General features: G+C 39.8%; 1 protein-coding gene across 2 annotated transcripts in view; it reads left to right on the top strand.

Moving 5' to 3' along the window:
- LOC120508760 (connector enhancer of kinase suppressor of ras 2-like) overlaps positions 1-15,210 on the top strand; it is a 164,809-nt gene that overhangs the window by 119,810 nt on the left and 29,789 nt on the right. For both annotated transcript variants that reach the window (XM_039722659.1, XM_039722658.1), the window contains exons 13-14: positions 3,604-3,690; positions 4,865-5,118. In XM_039722659.1, the coding sequence (XP_039578593.1) occupies positions 3,604-3,690; positions 4,865-5,118 (341 nt within the window). The remainder of the gene's footprint in view (positions 1-3,603; positions 3,691-4,864; positions 5,119-15,210) is intronic.

Here is a 15,210-nt window from a genome sequence, read left to right as displayed (position 1 = left end):
CCTGCTGGCTCTGAGCAATAAACAGGAGTTTGCATGAAGGAATAATTAGAAAAATCACACACTACCATTCCCGGTGAGGAGGAAGTTATTTATGCAGAGTTATTTATGCAGTTATTTTGCAGTTCATACTGGAACGTTGCTGATAATTAAATTCATATTATTTGAATAGCCAGCATCTTTATTTCCTCAATTTCCCCTCCCAAACTCCTGGAGATTATTCCACTTGCAATGTTCTGGGCTGTTAAACTTCAGTGAAGGAGCTGCCTTGGGTGTGAAAGTGTCTGTAAGATGGAAGTCCCTCCAAAATTCAGCACTGCATTAAATGCATGAGGAGTACCCTGCAATGCACTCATTATGCTGGAACTGTACTTCAAAATCTTAGGATGAGGATGCCTAAGTATATAAAATGCTATTAAAACTATAATTACCACTGGTTTTCTATAGAAATTCAGTGTGTACATAAATCCCTATTGAGTGTGCAGGTGTACAATCACACGTGCTTGTATACAAGTATACGGATCTATATTTATGGATCTATATAAAAATGTTGTTGAAAATTAACTGATAATTTTTTTTACTTCACTGTTTAAACTGAATTCCTTGGTGTTTAATGAATTTGAGACAAATACTGCTGAAATACAGCAGTGTGTGGGCCATGTATTTTCATTTGCTTTATTTTCAAGGCAGTAGGACAGTCTTGTAAAGCTTACAGATTTCAGAGAGGAGATTTCTTTTGAAAACTGGAATTATGTCTGATTTTGAAAAGGGCATTTCTGAGCCTCAGAGAAAGCAAAGACCATAGTGTTCTCTGTGGGTAGCTGCTGTCTTTTGAGATCTATATAGATATGTATTGATATATGCCAAGCCACCCATAAGTCCTTTATTCCCCTACTCTGAGATCGTTTTTTCTCTCATTTTGTTAAAAAAGCCCCAACAACTCCCTAAGTTTTTGTCTTTGAAATTTAGGAAAGGAAAAACCTCTGAGAAGCTCAGAGCAGTAAAGGAAAATGTCAGTGAAGAACTAAAAGGTACTAAAATCCTGCTGCAGTTCGGGGGAGAGAATCCCAAGAGTGGTTCTGGTGGAAGATCCAACAGCAGCTGAAAGAGAGCACAGTGGGAGAAAAAGAAAACTCTTGAAGCCCTGAAGTCCCTGATTCTCTGAGCTGCTGAGCTTGGTGTGGGTTTGCTACCAGGGATGTTCTTAAATGCAGCTTCTCTGCCTCCTGCTCTTAGTATTTATCTTGTGTTTATCACTTACACAGAACTTCCCTCCTGCTGCTGTAATTTGCTGATTGCAGCTGGATTTTGGGTGAAAATGGCAAGTGAAATGGACTTGATGGTGTGTGTATATACACACAGAGCCTTTCAGAGTAGGGAATCTTAATAAATCTTTGTTATAGGCAGGGTATTTTTAGTAACTGCTTCAGTCATCTGCTTGATGCTCGAAAGAGCTGTGACGCTGAGGAACAGGATTCCATCTTGGGACCAGTAATGTTCACTCTTTATCTCCTTGGGAAGTGACGTCCTTTAAAAACAGAATTAGAATGAAAGATAAAGAGAAATCTTAACGGTGATTAAAACTGGAGCCAGATGGGTGTATTTGGCTTGCTTTCATAAATTCTTCCTGCAGGGTGACTTAAAATATTGGGCTCTCTGCCTGATCCCAGGAGTACACAAGATCTTTTTTCTCTATGATGGACAATTCTGATTGAAATCCAGAAGGAATTTGGTTTTAAAGTCTCTGAAATATGCCTTTCTCTCAAAAATTACTGCTAAACCAGATTTTTTTTTAACTACAGATTTAATTAATCTGTTGATTCACAGACATGCAAATGATGTTCTACTGTAGTGGAAGGTTTTGTACTTTCTGACTGAGGTGCCATCCATCATCAAAGTGACAATGTGTCTTTCAGTAAAAAGACAGGATTTATGGCAGCTCCAGCAAACTGAGGCTGGAACCACAGAGCCATGAGCAAAGAAATGAAGATAAAACTTCTGAAGCCTTTCATGGCCAAGCAGCATTTCATTATTGCTCTTGGGCTGACACAAACTACTGCTCCAAAACTCCAGCCTTGGACCTCCCAGGATTGCAGCCATTATTAGAAATGAGTCTCCTGTGCAGCTGGCAGGTGGATGGATACTCAGGCAGGTGATGGGTATCCATAGTACATGCAAAATACAAGGAGATAAATAAAAAGTCCATTTTTTCCAATGTGTTTGTGAAAATTAAGCTTGTTTTTAACAACGTTGCAGTTAATTTTTTGTTTTACTTAACATTATGCTCTGTTATTTTCCTGACTCTAAAATGCTCTGGTCTAAAGAGCTCTTGTGGCAATGCATAGCAAACCTCTTCCATTTATGTGTTAGAGGCAAAAACATCATAAATATTTTTTTTCTTTCAATTTATTCTGGTATCCTTGTACACAAGAATTTTTTGCTCCTCAGAAAAATATCCAAGCTGCAATGTCAAAACAATTTATAGGTTACTTTTCATTGGGAAAGGACTTGGAAGTGAAATAAGCAGTTTACAAAATCACTTCTTCATTTGCCTTGTGTGATTCCTGTCCTGAATTTCTATTTTTGATGTACTGTGGTACCTGTATTTGTGTATAAATAATTTTAGAGCTTCAGATCTTTCCCTTCTTTACAGAAAAACTGCTCAGTTTGGTTATGATGCTCTTCACTTGCTCTGTGCCTTCCTGTTTTCTTTTTGTAAAATGTTTTATGTTGTTTCACAATCTTTTTATATTGTTATTTTTAATTGAGATTTTTTTCTTAATTGATAGTGCTCTTCTAAGGATTAGGAGTTGAATCCCACATTTGTAGTTGAAGGTAGTCTCAGCTGTGAAATACAATGAAATGTATTTTTCCATAGGATTATTAATAGACTAAATTTCATGGTGTGCACAAAAGTGTAATATGGGCAAACCTCAGTACCCCAAGTGTCACCCCTCTGATTTTCAGGGGATCTGGGGGTGCTCCTGGTGTGCTGCCCTCCCATCCCTGCTCTGGTGCTTGGGCACATCAGGGTCTCACTGCCCAGTGCTGTGGAATCCCCTGGATTAAAACCCCCGTGGCTGAACCTCTGCTGGCTGTTGTCCCCAAACTGAGCCCCGGGTTTTCCTCCTGAGCCAGTGGAAATTAATGTTCCTTAAAATGAGATTCCCTCATTCCTCACCCTGGGATTTCCCAGGTCAGGGGGGTTTATGTTTCCCTGGCAGATCTGTGTTGTTCCATCTGTATTAATTCTCTCTCTCTACTTTTCCTACAGCATTTTCACCCATTTAAAATCTGTTTCTCTCTTTATTCCCAACACCTGTTTAACGAGTGAGGAAGTTCATACAGAGCAGAGTTTTCAAATAAATTTGTAATATTTTTTTACAAATTTACAAGGAATTTCACCAGAGCTGGTGGTGCTTCCCTCGAGGTGGGGGTGATGAAGAGGAGGCTCTGGGAGGTTTCACTGATCCTGAGGCCACAGCTCTAATGATGGACTATCCTGAGGGGCTGTGGCACACCTGGAATTCATGGACATTGCTGACCCTCCAGCCTGCCATTCCCAGCCTTCAAAAATTGCATTGGTTTTCCTTGCCTTGCTTGCAGGAGATCTGAGGCCAGTTTCGATGCCCACTGAGTACAGCTGGATAGGGGAGCCCAAAGAGCAGAACATGTACAAGAGGGGAAGCAGAGGTGAGTATTTTTTTTTCTCTCCTCTTCTCCAAGATGTTTTTCCTTTGTTGCTTAAGGAGCATCACATGAAAAAAAAATCTCTTTTTTTTTTTTAGTGTTACAGAATATATAAACCACCTTGTTTCGTGTCTGTGCTTTTCTGTTTCTATTTCTGAAAATTAAAAATTTGTATTAGTAGGAGGAATTTAATTCTAGTGTAAAGAAACATAAACATCAAGGGGGAAAGTACTTTGAAGGCTTAGATATGTGTTAAAAGCAATCAGTTCCAAATCTGCACAGCTCTAGAAAACAGTAAGTGATGTTACAGATGTAAAGTAACATCCTCTGAGAACATTTTGATCAGTATGAATTAAAATTTGGAAAAGGAATCAGCAACTCTACTGTCAGTGTTCAGACCAGCAGTTCTAATCACATAAACTCCCATTGATCCCAGTGGGAATTGTGAACTTTGCAAGAAAGAAAAGTGATTGCACAGTTTCTTTCTTCCTTTATTTCCTCTGGCAAAAAGAAATGCTGTAATTCAAAAGAATATTCTTCAAATATACAACCACATTTATTGTGACACCGACTTTAGAAGACTCTTGAATACTATTTTTTAGAATCTTTTAGATATGGTCTGGAAAGCCGAGAGGAGTTCAGCTTGACTCCTAAAAATATGACAAAAAATGAATTATATTCTTGAAGATCAATACAGGATTTTGAACTACTTTTTTCAGTAAACTTCCATTCCAAGAGAAAATAAATTTCATTTAAGGCACGAGCCTTTTCTGATTTATTCCAAATCTGTTGATGTGTGTTTAGCTCATATTTCACTGTTGCAGACAGTAACAGACTTGTTGCTTGGCCAGCTCCCATTTTGAAACTGTGCCCAAGTTTGCTGCACATCTCCTTAAAACCATTATTCCAGCTTGTCAAATTCCTTGAAATTACAATCCCGGTGTCTGGAATGCTCCCAGAGATGCTCCCTGCATGATACAAACCAGTAATATTTTCTGTGTCTGCTCCCTTTCACCTTCCATGGTGTGCAAGGAGAGCCCTCACAATTCCCAGGACACTCACACGACTTTTCCCAGTTTAACAGCACCCAGCGGTGGTCTCTGGCCAGCCAAAATGGTTCTCTGCTTGTTTCCTCTCTTTAATGCTTCTTTTTGCCTTCCTCCCCCTCCAACCACTGACTCTGAGAACTCGCTGCTGCGCTACCTGAGCGACGACAAGATCCTGGTGATCCAGGAGGAGCCCCTGGCGCAGAGGGACAGCAAGCGGGACACGGGCCGCAGGTCCAGGAAAAAGGGCAAAGGCCCAGGGAACCCCGGCTACCCCATCAGCCCCGCTGTGCTGGCCTCCACCATCAACGTCAGGATGGAGCCAGGGCAGCAGGACGTGCTCAGCTTCTCCCTGGCAGAGAACAACACCGTCCCGCTCTACCACGTGAGTGCCCGGCCAGCACCGCCCTGCACGGCCACGGGGAGAACACGAGGGGTCTCCTCTGGGATGGATCCTGGCATTCAGGGGTTCTCTGGGATGGATCCTGGCTTTCAGGGGTTCTTCTCTTAGGATGGATCCGGGCATTCAGGTGTTCTTCTCTTAGGATGGATCTGGACATTCAGGTGGATGGATCCAGGCATTCAGGTGGGATGGATCCAGCAGGCATTCAGGTGTTCTCCTGTGGGATGGATCCAGGCATTTGAGTGTTCTCCCCTGGGATGGATCCTGACATGCAGGTGTTCTCCTCTCAGGATGGATCCTGGCATTCAGGGGTTCTCCTGTGGGATGGATCCTGGCATTCAGGGGTTCTCCTCTTAGGATGGATCCAGGCATTCCGGTGGGATGGATCCAGGAATTCAGGGGTTCTCCTGTGGGATGGATCCAGGCATTCATGTGTTCTCTTGTGGGATGGATCCAGGCATTCAGGTGTTCTCCTGTAGGAGTTATCCAGGCATTCAGGTGTTCTCCTCTGGGATGGATGCAGGCATTTGAGTGTTCTCCTGTGGGATGGATCCAGGCATTCAGGTGTTCCCCTCTTAGGATGGATCCAGGCATTCGGATGTTCTCCTCTGGGATGGATCCAGGCATTCAGGTGTTCTCCTGTAGGAGTTATCCAGGCATTCAGGTGTTCTCCTCTGGAATGGATCCAAGTTCCCCTGTAGGATGGATCCAGACATTCAAATGTTCCCCAGGTGTTCAAATGTTCCCCTGTAAGATGGATCCAGGCATTCAGGTGTTCTCCTGTAGGATTGATCCAGACATTCAAGTGCTCTCCTCTCAGGACTGATCCAGGCGTAAAGGCCCAGTGTTCTATTTCATGTTTCCATGCTGTATTTCATAGTCTGAGAAAGGCTGCTCAGTCTTGGTGGCATGACAAATTTCTCCCACGAGTCACTTTTTCAATGTCAGTATCACGACAGCTTTCTCATAAAAGTCAGGACAGAACAGCAAAACACAAGGCAAGAATCATTTGCTGTCAGATGCTTTAATAAAATCGTGCTCTTAATTACTCAGTCTTACTGAGTTTAGTTTAATTAGACTGTATTATCTCTGAAGGTTCATAAGGATCTTGCACTCAGCCTCTGATAATGATTTATTATACATTAATTTATAAGCTTTTGTATTTTCACTTTGATTACTGTGTCTTGTAAAAACAGATGAGTTTAATGGAGTGACTGTTTATTTAAATTTATTTATTTAAATTGTGGATTTAAATCTCTGTGACAGAGATTATCAGTATCATAAAGTGAAAGCAAAGGATTTCAAACCTGGAGAGAAAATCAGCAAGCAATTTATCAGGATGAATGAGAAAATTATTATACAACCCTGCAACAAACCCCAACAATATTTCATAACTTGGTAGATGAATCAGCTGGTTTCAGTCAGTTTTGGAATTCTGTTGATGATCTGTTGGCTCACCTGAGCTCTGATGAGAGAATAAATAGGTCACTTTGGCTAAGATGCAAATTCCACCCTTGATTTCAAGACTAAAGTTGTATTTTCTTTCATGATTTCCACACCATCATGCAATTAATTGATGTGACAGATTAGCAGTATGATATTGGATGATAATAAAGTAAATATTTAAAAATACCTGAATGACATTTTATGCCATTCAGGTATTTTTAAATATTTACTTTATTATCATCCGATAAAAATATCATAGATATTTTTAAATATCTAAAGGGTCTGAAGGAAAAGGAGGAAACTGGAAAACAGGAAGAGACAACTTGGAGTGGTTGTTCCATCCAGAAGTGAGTGCAGTTCCTGTTCCATGTGCAGAGGAGGGCACAGGTAAAATGATTCTTCATGGACTGACAGAGCAGTATTAGTTCTTTTATCACCATAAATTTTTGGAGCAGCATTAAAAGAGACCTTTGCAGTCCTTCAGGAGATAATCACAGGAATCAGAATATCTGAGGCACTTTGTCAACTGCCTTATAAATATACAAGAGGAACTGAGTCGACAAATACCCAGAGTTGCTGACACAGATTTTGTGGGTTCTTGCCAGCACAGAATCATTCACATTAACGTCTTTCCTCTTGGAATACTGAAAGAATTCTGAAAAGCCAAGCAAAAACACGGGCATATTTATCTTGAAAGAGAGCTACCCAGAACAAAAATGTGAAATATCAAAGAACATTTCATGGCAGCTTGATAGCAAAAAGGAGAAGTAACAGAGTTGTTGTGTTCTTAGATATAAATTCAAGTAGGTCAGCTCATTTCCTTAATATCTAAAGGTGTTACCAGGATTTTCATAAGCATTTTGATATCGAAACCTTTTTTGGATAATGAGACCAAATCATCTTAAACCAGCTTTTGCTACATTTTTATTTTAAAAGTTGACAAAACTGGTTTAGCTTTTCTTCTTACTTTTGCTCTGTGTTTTTCAATGGAAGGCAAAAGTGCAGAACTGGTGGAATCTCATTTCCATGAAATCCTCTCCTCTTAACACATGCCCAGTGCAACTTCTGGATGTAGATCAAAATTTCAGGCCAGATAAATGCTTTGGGAAATGGAGAGGATAAATAGGATTTTCATCATCTTTAGTGAAGGGAAGGTGATAATGTTTTGTAATCAAACAAGGATGGCTTGATGGAAGGAGGAATTGAGCATCACTTAGCCATTGCTTAATTTTCTAAGCACTCACATAAATATGTAGCAAAAAAATCCAAAAAGGCACTTACTTAACAGTAGTTTAAATTACCAGACGTAAGAAGTTTTGCAAAATTGGTAATTGCAGAGATTCACCACTAGATTAATGCTTTGGAAGGAATGTTGATTTGGAACCTAAAATTAAACAATTAGCCTGATTTCATAAGTTGCTGGGAGGATGCAGAGTTCCTATATAAAATGGATATTTAGGTAATGCAATATTGGCAGCATGCCCAGGATATAAAATGATGCATGAAGCCATGGTGCAGTAAAATATTCCTGTCAAGAAACACTGCCCCCTTCCAGGATATATTTATAACTCTAATTTAATTGATATGCAATGTCACAGAACCTAAGTGAGAGTCAATTACAATTAGCAAGGCTGTTATAAATAATTATTAATTAATAGAGTATCTCTTGGAACATGACTTTCTATGTTTACTAATGCTTCACTTCTGAAGTGACATCATTGACCAGGCTGAACCTGAATCTGGGCTTACAAGGATAGAGTTAAAACCTGATTATGTTTTATTTTGTATTACTAGATCTCATTCTGCAGAAAATTAACTTGTCACACAGGACTCCAGCTCAGTAGACCAGATGTACCTGGGAAATTTTCATTTTGCATTTCTGACCATAAAACAAACACAAAAAATCTTGGAAAATCTTCAGGATTTTACAAAAAGTTATAGAAAACTGTATCTATCCTGCTGCCCAGTTCCATTTTGCTCTGTGGCAACCAGCTTCCATCTAAAAGGAGAATATTGAAGTTCTCCTTCCAGAACCAGTCTGGAAATCCACCCGGTGTTCAACTCTGTGGTTTTATTGCCTCAGACTTGCACCACTTTCTGAAGCTCTGAAATTCAATTTGCTGGTTACCACATTAAATTCTCCAATTGGATAATGATCTCTCATCTGGTTTTACTTGCTGATAAATGTTCTGGGCCTATTATCTACAGAGTAATTGGATATTTTCCTTTGTAGTATCATATATTAAAAAACTGGAGAATAGATTGGAATTTCTAAATTTTTTTTGGCAAATTAGAATTATGCAGTGTGTTGAAAAGACTTAATTTTTAATGAGTTTTAAGATCAATTCTTTCATTTCAATGTTCCCTTCACAGTCAAACAGAAATAATGGTGTTCACTGAGAGTGCCAGACCAGGAGTCACTTTTATTTTAAAGATCATTTTAAACATGATGGTGTTTTAGGGTTAGCCATCGTCACACAGCACTTGCTTAATTTGCTTTTTATTCCCTTCTTCTGCTCCCAGGAAGTTGGTAACTCATCCCCGTGGCACAGGCTGATGGAAATGCTCTTTTACTGTTCCTGGAGCTGCAGAGGCAGCTTGACAAACGAGATAAAGTTTAATGGCACATGCTGAGAATTAAAACCTGTGCAAAACCAATGCAGATCTGGGTGTTGTGTAATGGGTGCACGCTGGGATGTGCCAGATGTTCCAGATGCTTTTTTGGGATGACAGGCAGTCTGAGAGCTGCTCTGATAAGTGGAATAATTAAGATAGTCTGGGAGAATCACACGTATTCAGCTCCAGTGACTGAGGGAGGAGCCTTTTATTGCCAATTTTGCAGGAAATGTGCTCATGTTTTATTTATTCCTTCCTGCTCTTGCAGAAAGAAACAAAACTGAACATTACTTTCTCCAGAGTTTTATTTCCCTTCTGAATTGCTGAATAAATTCTATCTTTGCTTTTTATTTAAGTATCTGCAATATGGAAAACCTTCTTTTCCTACCTGCAGTTATGCTGGAAATCACTCTCAGGATGATTGTGTGGGTTCTGGCTGCTCAGAGAAGCCAATAGAAGTATTTTTTACTTCTGTAGCTTCAAAATGAGTATTCCCAATTGTACTGATTGGAAAATAAGATAATTTTTTATTGGAACAGTGCACATGAAGGCTTGAGCTGACAAGTGTCTCCCTCATACTTGAAGAGTATCCTTAAGTAGCAATGTCCAATAATGTGTTTGTTTAGATTTCTGTTCGGACCTGACTTTCTAAACTACACTCTTCATTAATCTGTAAACAGCTTAGAGGAGAAAAAGGTGTTTTAAAAAGGTGTTTTGCAATGTAAGGGAAAATAAAGGAAATGAAATGTTCAGAAAGGTTCTTTTTAACAGTAATATAATCAGTCTTTGAGTTTCCACATTCATTCAGTTATCAAGAACTTTGCAACTGACTTGGATGTAGGAAACAAAAAAAGACTAAACCAGTGTTAACCCAGAACTCAGCTTGTCCTTGATTTCTGGAAGATCCAGCCCCTTGCAGAGGCTCAGGAGAGGGGTGGGATTGTGTTTGGAACCAGATTAGGATGGGTGTGTTTGCAAATCCAGCCCTGAGACAGACAGCTATTCCTGCTGCTTCCAAAGTTCAGGCTGCCTGGAATTCCTTTATTTGTAGTTCTGTCAGGACACTTTGCACAAAGCAAATATGAGGCTGCCTTTATCCAAACATATGCAGTGTTTTCAGAAGTAATTCTGCTCTATTAGAGCACATTGAAATGATGATATTCTGCATCTTCAAACAAACCATCACCAATGCAGGCCAGCAAATGAAGCATTCATTAACCTGCTGTGACTGCATGGGTAAATTGCCATTTGTAAAACATTCTGGAGTCCTCTGACTCCAGAGAACCACAGCACAACTCAGTTGTACTGCATTGTATTATTTTAGCAAATGAATTTATGCCTTGTTTTTATTGTTTTGCCAGGCTACCAAAAAAAGGCAGTTCAGATACATATATATATATAGTCTAAAGCCAAATTTAACAGCCATTTGTTAATAAATACTGGCTACAACTGATATTTTTGCTATAGTAATTGCAATATTTATCCTCCAGAAGATGCACCAAATAGAAATCTTTCCCTTATCACACAAATGTCATGTTCTGCTGCTGAAAGGATCTATGTGCAGGAAGCCAGCTGAAACCTTTTGGGGACTCTTCTGAATTTTCTCTCTACTCAGTGGCTCAGCCTTGCTCCCTGTCCTTTCCCCCTTCCTTCCCCAGCAGGAGAACAAGGAGGGGTTTGGAGGACAGGAATATTTCATGGCACAAAGGCAGGATTTTGGGTTTGGAGGACAGGAACATTTCATGGCAGAAAGGCAGGATTCGGGGTTTGGAGAACAGGAACATTTCATGGCAAAAAGGCAGGATTTTGGGTTTGATGGACAGGAATATTTCATGGCACAAAGGCAGGATTTTGGGGTTGGAGGACAGGAATATTTCATGGCACAAAGGTAGGATTCTGGGTTTGATGGACAGGAATATTTCATGGCAAAAAGGCAGGATTCTGGGTTTGGAGGACAGGAATATTTCATGGCACAAAGGCAGGATTTTGGGTTTGATGGACAGGAATATTTCATGGCAAAAAGGCAGGATTCGGGGTTTGGAGAGCAGGAACATTTCATGGCAGAAAGGCAGGATTCTGGGTTAGGAGGACAGGAGTATTTCATGGCAGAAAGCAGGATTTTGGGTTTGGAGAACAGGAATATTTCATGGCACAAAGGCAGGATTTTGGGTTTGATGGACAGGAGCACTTCATGGCAGAAAGGTCAGCCCTGGGCAGGGCAGGGCTGTTCCCATGGGAATGGGGAAGGTGAGCAAGAGGAAGGGGGAGGAATTGCCTGTTTTTCCTGAGCTCCCCTGCTGGCCCTGTGTGCTGACAGTGCTGACCACCACCCACCATTACAAACTCCGGGGGATCCCTTCCCTCTGCCTCCAGCTCAGCTTCCCACCTGCCCTCTTGTTTTTCCTCAGCACAAATGTGAGTACCTCCCACTGCCATGAATGTAGATTACACCGGGTGATTTCCTGTCTCTGTTATCTCTCCTCTCAACAAGGGTGAGTGGAGTGAAAACCACAAAGGCCGTTTTTATTTTTAGCTCAGCATGATAATTTTGAAAGCAGGTTCAGTGGGTGAAAGCATCAGCTCTCTGAGGCAGGGAGACAAGTAAAGCCCCTCGTAACAAGGCTTGATTGTTTTTGAACAAACATGATAAAGAGAAATCTACAGGATAATAAAGATATGAGTTAAAGAAGCAGAAGAACAAATAACTTTTTTTTTTACTTTTCTTAATAATAATTCAGTATCTGAGTATAGAAGAGGGGAAGAACACATGATAAAGAAGCTTTGGAATCTTTGCATCTGAATAAATGATATATGTAGATGGAATAAATATCTTGAATTTGGCCACTGAGATTAGTAACACCCATCATGAAACTATTCTAATCTCATTACCTGCTATTCCTGTCTCTCATTCAGGAAACAAGTAAATGATGAGTGTTGAGTATTTATTTTCACACAATCTCTGCAGCTCAGGGTTCTTCTGTTCTCAGTGGTTTACCCGATTTCTTTACTTAGGAGAAGAAATTCTGTTTCAAATGAACTTTTTTATTTTTTGGTATAAGTTATTTCTAGAAGTTTCAGGTCAATGGGACTTTCTACAGGATTTCCTCTGGGAGAGGAGCCTCAGATCTGCTGGTGGCACCAGAGAGGCTTTGTGTCCTTTCATCTCCACTCGTGCAAGGCAGCAGCAGATCCTGGGGATCCCTGGAGCTCCAGGAACGTGGAGCTGACTAAAGAAGGCAGATAGGTGCCAGTGACCTGAATTTCACAGAATTTGTGCTTTATAGTCTCTGACAGCATGACAAGACTTGTGTCTCCTGAGCCTCCCACATGTCTGCTACTCATGAAAGTGGCCTTGTAGTAAGATGAAGTAAAGTTTTACTTTGGGAGCTAGGAAAAGGCAATTTCTTTTTCAAATGTCACAAAGTCGTAAGAAGTAACTGCTCAAAAAAAAAAAGTTGCTGAAAATGCAGGTAGGAGCCTTGCACATTGTCATTGTCAGCATTGAATCTGCATGTAATTAGAATTACACAAGGAAATTAATTTTAGCTATAGGTAGACATTTATAGAAATGCCAGAGTGTGGGTGTTTCCATGTATAGTATCAGAAATCCTTCATAAAGGTTGGCATTTCAAGCTGGCAACAAGATTGTTCTCCCAAGAGAGCTTCTTTGGGGAGAAAATCAGTGAAATAAAAGATGACAAATATGTGACAAAGGTCTGTAGTAATCCCAAGTCCACACTTAATTACTGTTAGTGATGAGCTGGTCAGGAGCTGAGATTTTTCTTATAATAAATTAATTATTGATAAAGACTTTAAAATGCGTAATTATGTTTTTTATGTTTCAAGTACTAATATCAACAATTTTCTCTGTATTTATACAGATATTCTTCTTTGCTCTTTTCTAAATTACAGCAACTAATAATCAGTTACAATAATCTATGAGTTGTTCAATGGTTAAATCATTTTTTTCTTTTTCACACTGTTATAGAGTCTTTTTAAATTTCCCTGCTACAGACTATGCTTCAGTTAATGAGATTACATTATTCAATATCTTTGGAAATTAATGCTTGGTAATGCAGAAAAATTTCTGGTGTTGAAAGACTGACCTCTAGAAAAATGTGGTTTATTATCAGAAGCAAATTTCTCTCTAGTAAGTCTTTTTTCAGCCTAATATATGCAAGTCCACATCACACTTATGAAATCTATCTGATCAAAAGAAATCTGGAAGCCACAATCCAAGGTGATCACGTGGCACACAAGTGGTTTTTGTGCATTTTTTGGAAGGAAATAAACAACTGAGTTCTTATAGCAGTGAAAATTTGTAGTTCAGGTGCTGCAAAGAGCAGCCAGAGCAGGGTGAGGGAGGTTTATTTCATTTCAGCTGGGTCCCATTTGGGGAGAGGGAATAAACCCTGATTTGGAAGCACTTTGCTTTTACTTTGGGAGCATTTTTGGAAAAGGAAATTAAGAAGTAGAATGGGAAGCAATGACTGAATCAGTAGTCCCACTTTTAGTTGCTAAAATTAGAAACCTTGGAAGTCAGAGGGATAAGAGAAGGAAAGCTTTGAGCCTCCTGGTAGGAATAAATTCTATTTTTATAGCAGGAGCACGGGTAGTGCTGCTGTCAAAGTTCTTCTGCTCGCTTGGCCACACAATATTTTCCTGGGCTGTCCCCAGTATTTCCAGGGATGCTCAGGCTGGTTCATTTGTGTTTAGCACTGCATTTTCACCAAAATAACATCTCTCAAGCAGCTATTTTGCTTTAGCTGTGTGTTGTTAACCCTTCCAGTCTGCTTTGAGAAAATGTGAGTATTTCTACAGGGTATTTTCAATTTTCTTTAAAGTTCCCTAGGCTACATCTCAGCATCCTCAGAGGAGAATTGAGGCATTTATGGCTCTCAGGAAAGGCTGTTAGGGTTTTGTACTCAGTCACTCAGTGGGGAGCTCCTGCCTTTGCCTGCTTTCCACAGGAATGTCAGAGAACTCCTGCTTTTTAGTGTAAGGGCACATTTCATTATTTTTCATCAGATAAGGCCCCTTATTTGAGTGGGATCGTCTTTGCAGCTCACATGTGCTGGAATATTTGAGCTGAAGCACACTAAAAGCTGAGAGCTGGTTCTGTACTGGGCTCCCCCGGGGCAAGGGGCACCTCTTGGAGGAGGAGGTGGCAAAATGTGTTTGTCCCCTGCAGGTTCTAAAGCTGCCTTAGAAACCTGCAGCAAAAATGCACCCAGAAACTTCCTGTCCCTTCCCCTCTGTGCTCTGAGCTCCTCTGTCACTCAATATTATCTGTGACCAAACATCTGCTGCAGGCATCAAGCAGTGGCATCAAAACACAAACACTGCACTTACTAAAACAATCATTTTCCTATTTGGTTATCCAGAAAGCCAAAGATTTGCAGATTTCTGAATTTATGAACAAATATATGTGAATTTTGCAACTTATTTGGGGGTGGGTTGTTTTGTAATTTCATTTTTTGTAAATTTCAATATTTAGCTTATCCATCACATTTAGCTGATCCATCAGATATTTACCCTCCATGATAAAACTTGTTTTAAAGTTACTTAAACTGTCTGAAGATTTTATTTTTAACCCCGAATCAACTGCTGCTTACTCCATGAAGACAGGTTTGTTTCCAAACCTCAGAGGAATAAACAACAAAATGTGGAAAATCAAGATATTTAAAGCTATGTAAGAGTGATGTCAAAGAACCTTTGTCCTTCTGAAGTTCTGATTTTATATTGCAATATTTGTTCTTTGCATTTAAACTCCCCTTCAAATATTAACATTTTTGCAAACATTCAAACAAATTTTAGCTCCCTTATTTTAAAGAGCTTTGATCACAATTAGAGAGCATCTGAAGTTAGTTTGTAAGTGCAAATGCAAGTAGTTTTAAGCATGATCTTCATTTTAAAATAACTCTTAGCTGGAAATTGAAATAAATGTTCCATTTCCTTTGCTTTAGAGTTGCAGAATGACTGTGGTTTACCTCTGCCACTTGTTTCACTGTG

This window comes from Passer montanus, unplaced genomic scaffold (genome assembly GCF_014805655.1).
Source record: "Passer montanus isolate IOZ18808 unplaced genomic scaffold, ASM1480565v1 scaffold49, whole genome shotgun sequence".
NCBI lineage: Eukaryota > Metazoa > Chordata > Aves > Passeriformes > Passeridae > Passer > Passer montanus.
This window is presented reverse-complemented; position numbering and strand designations above follow the sequence as displayed.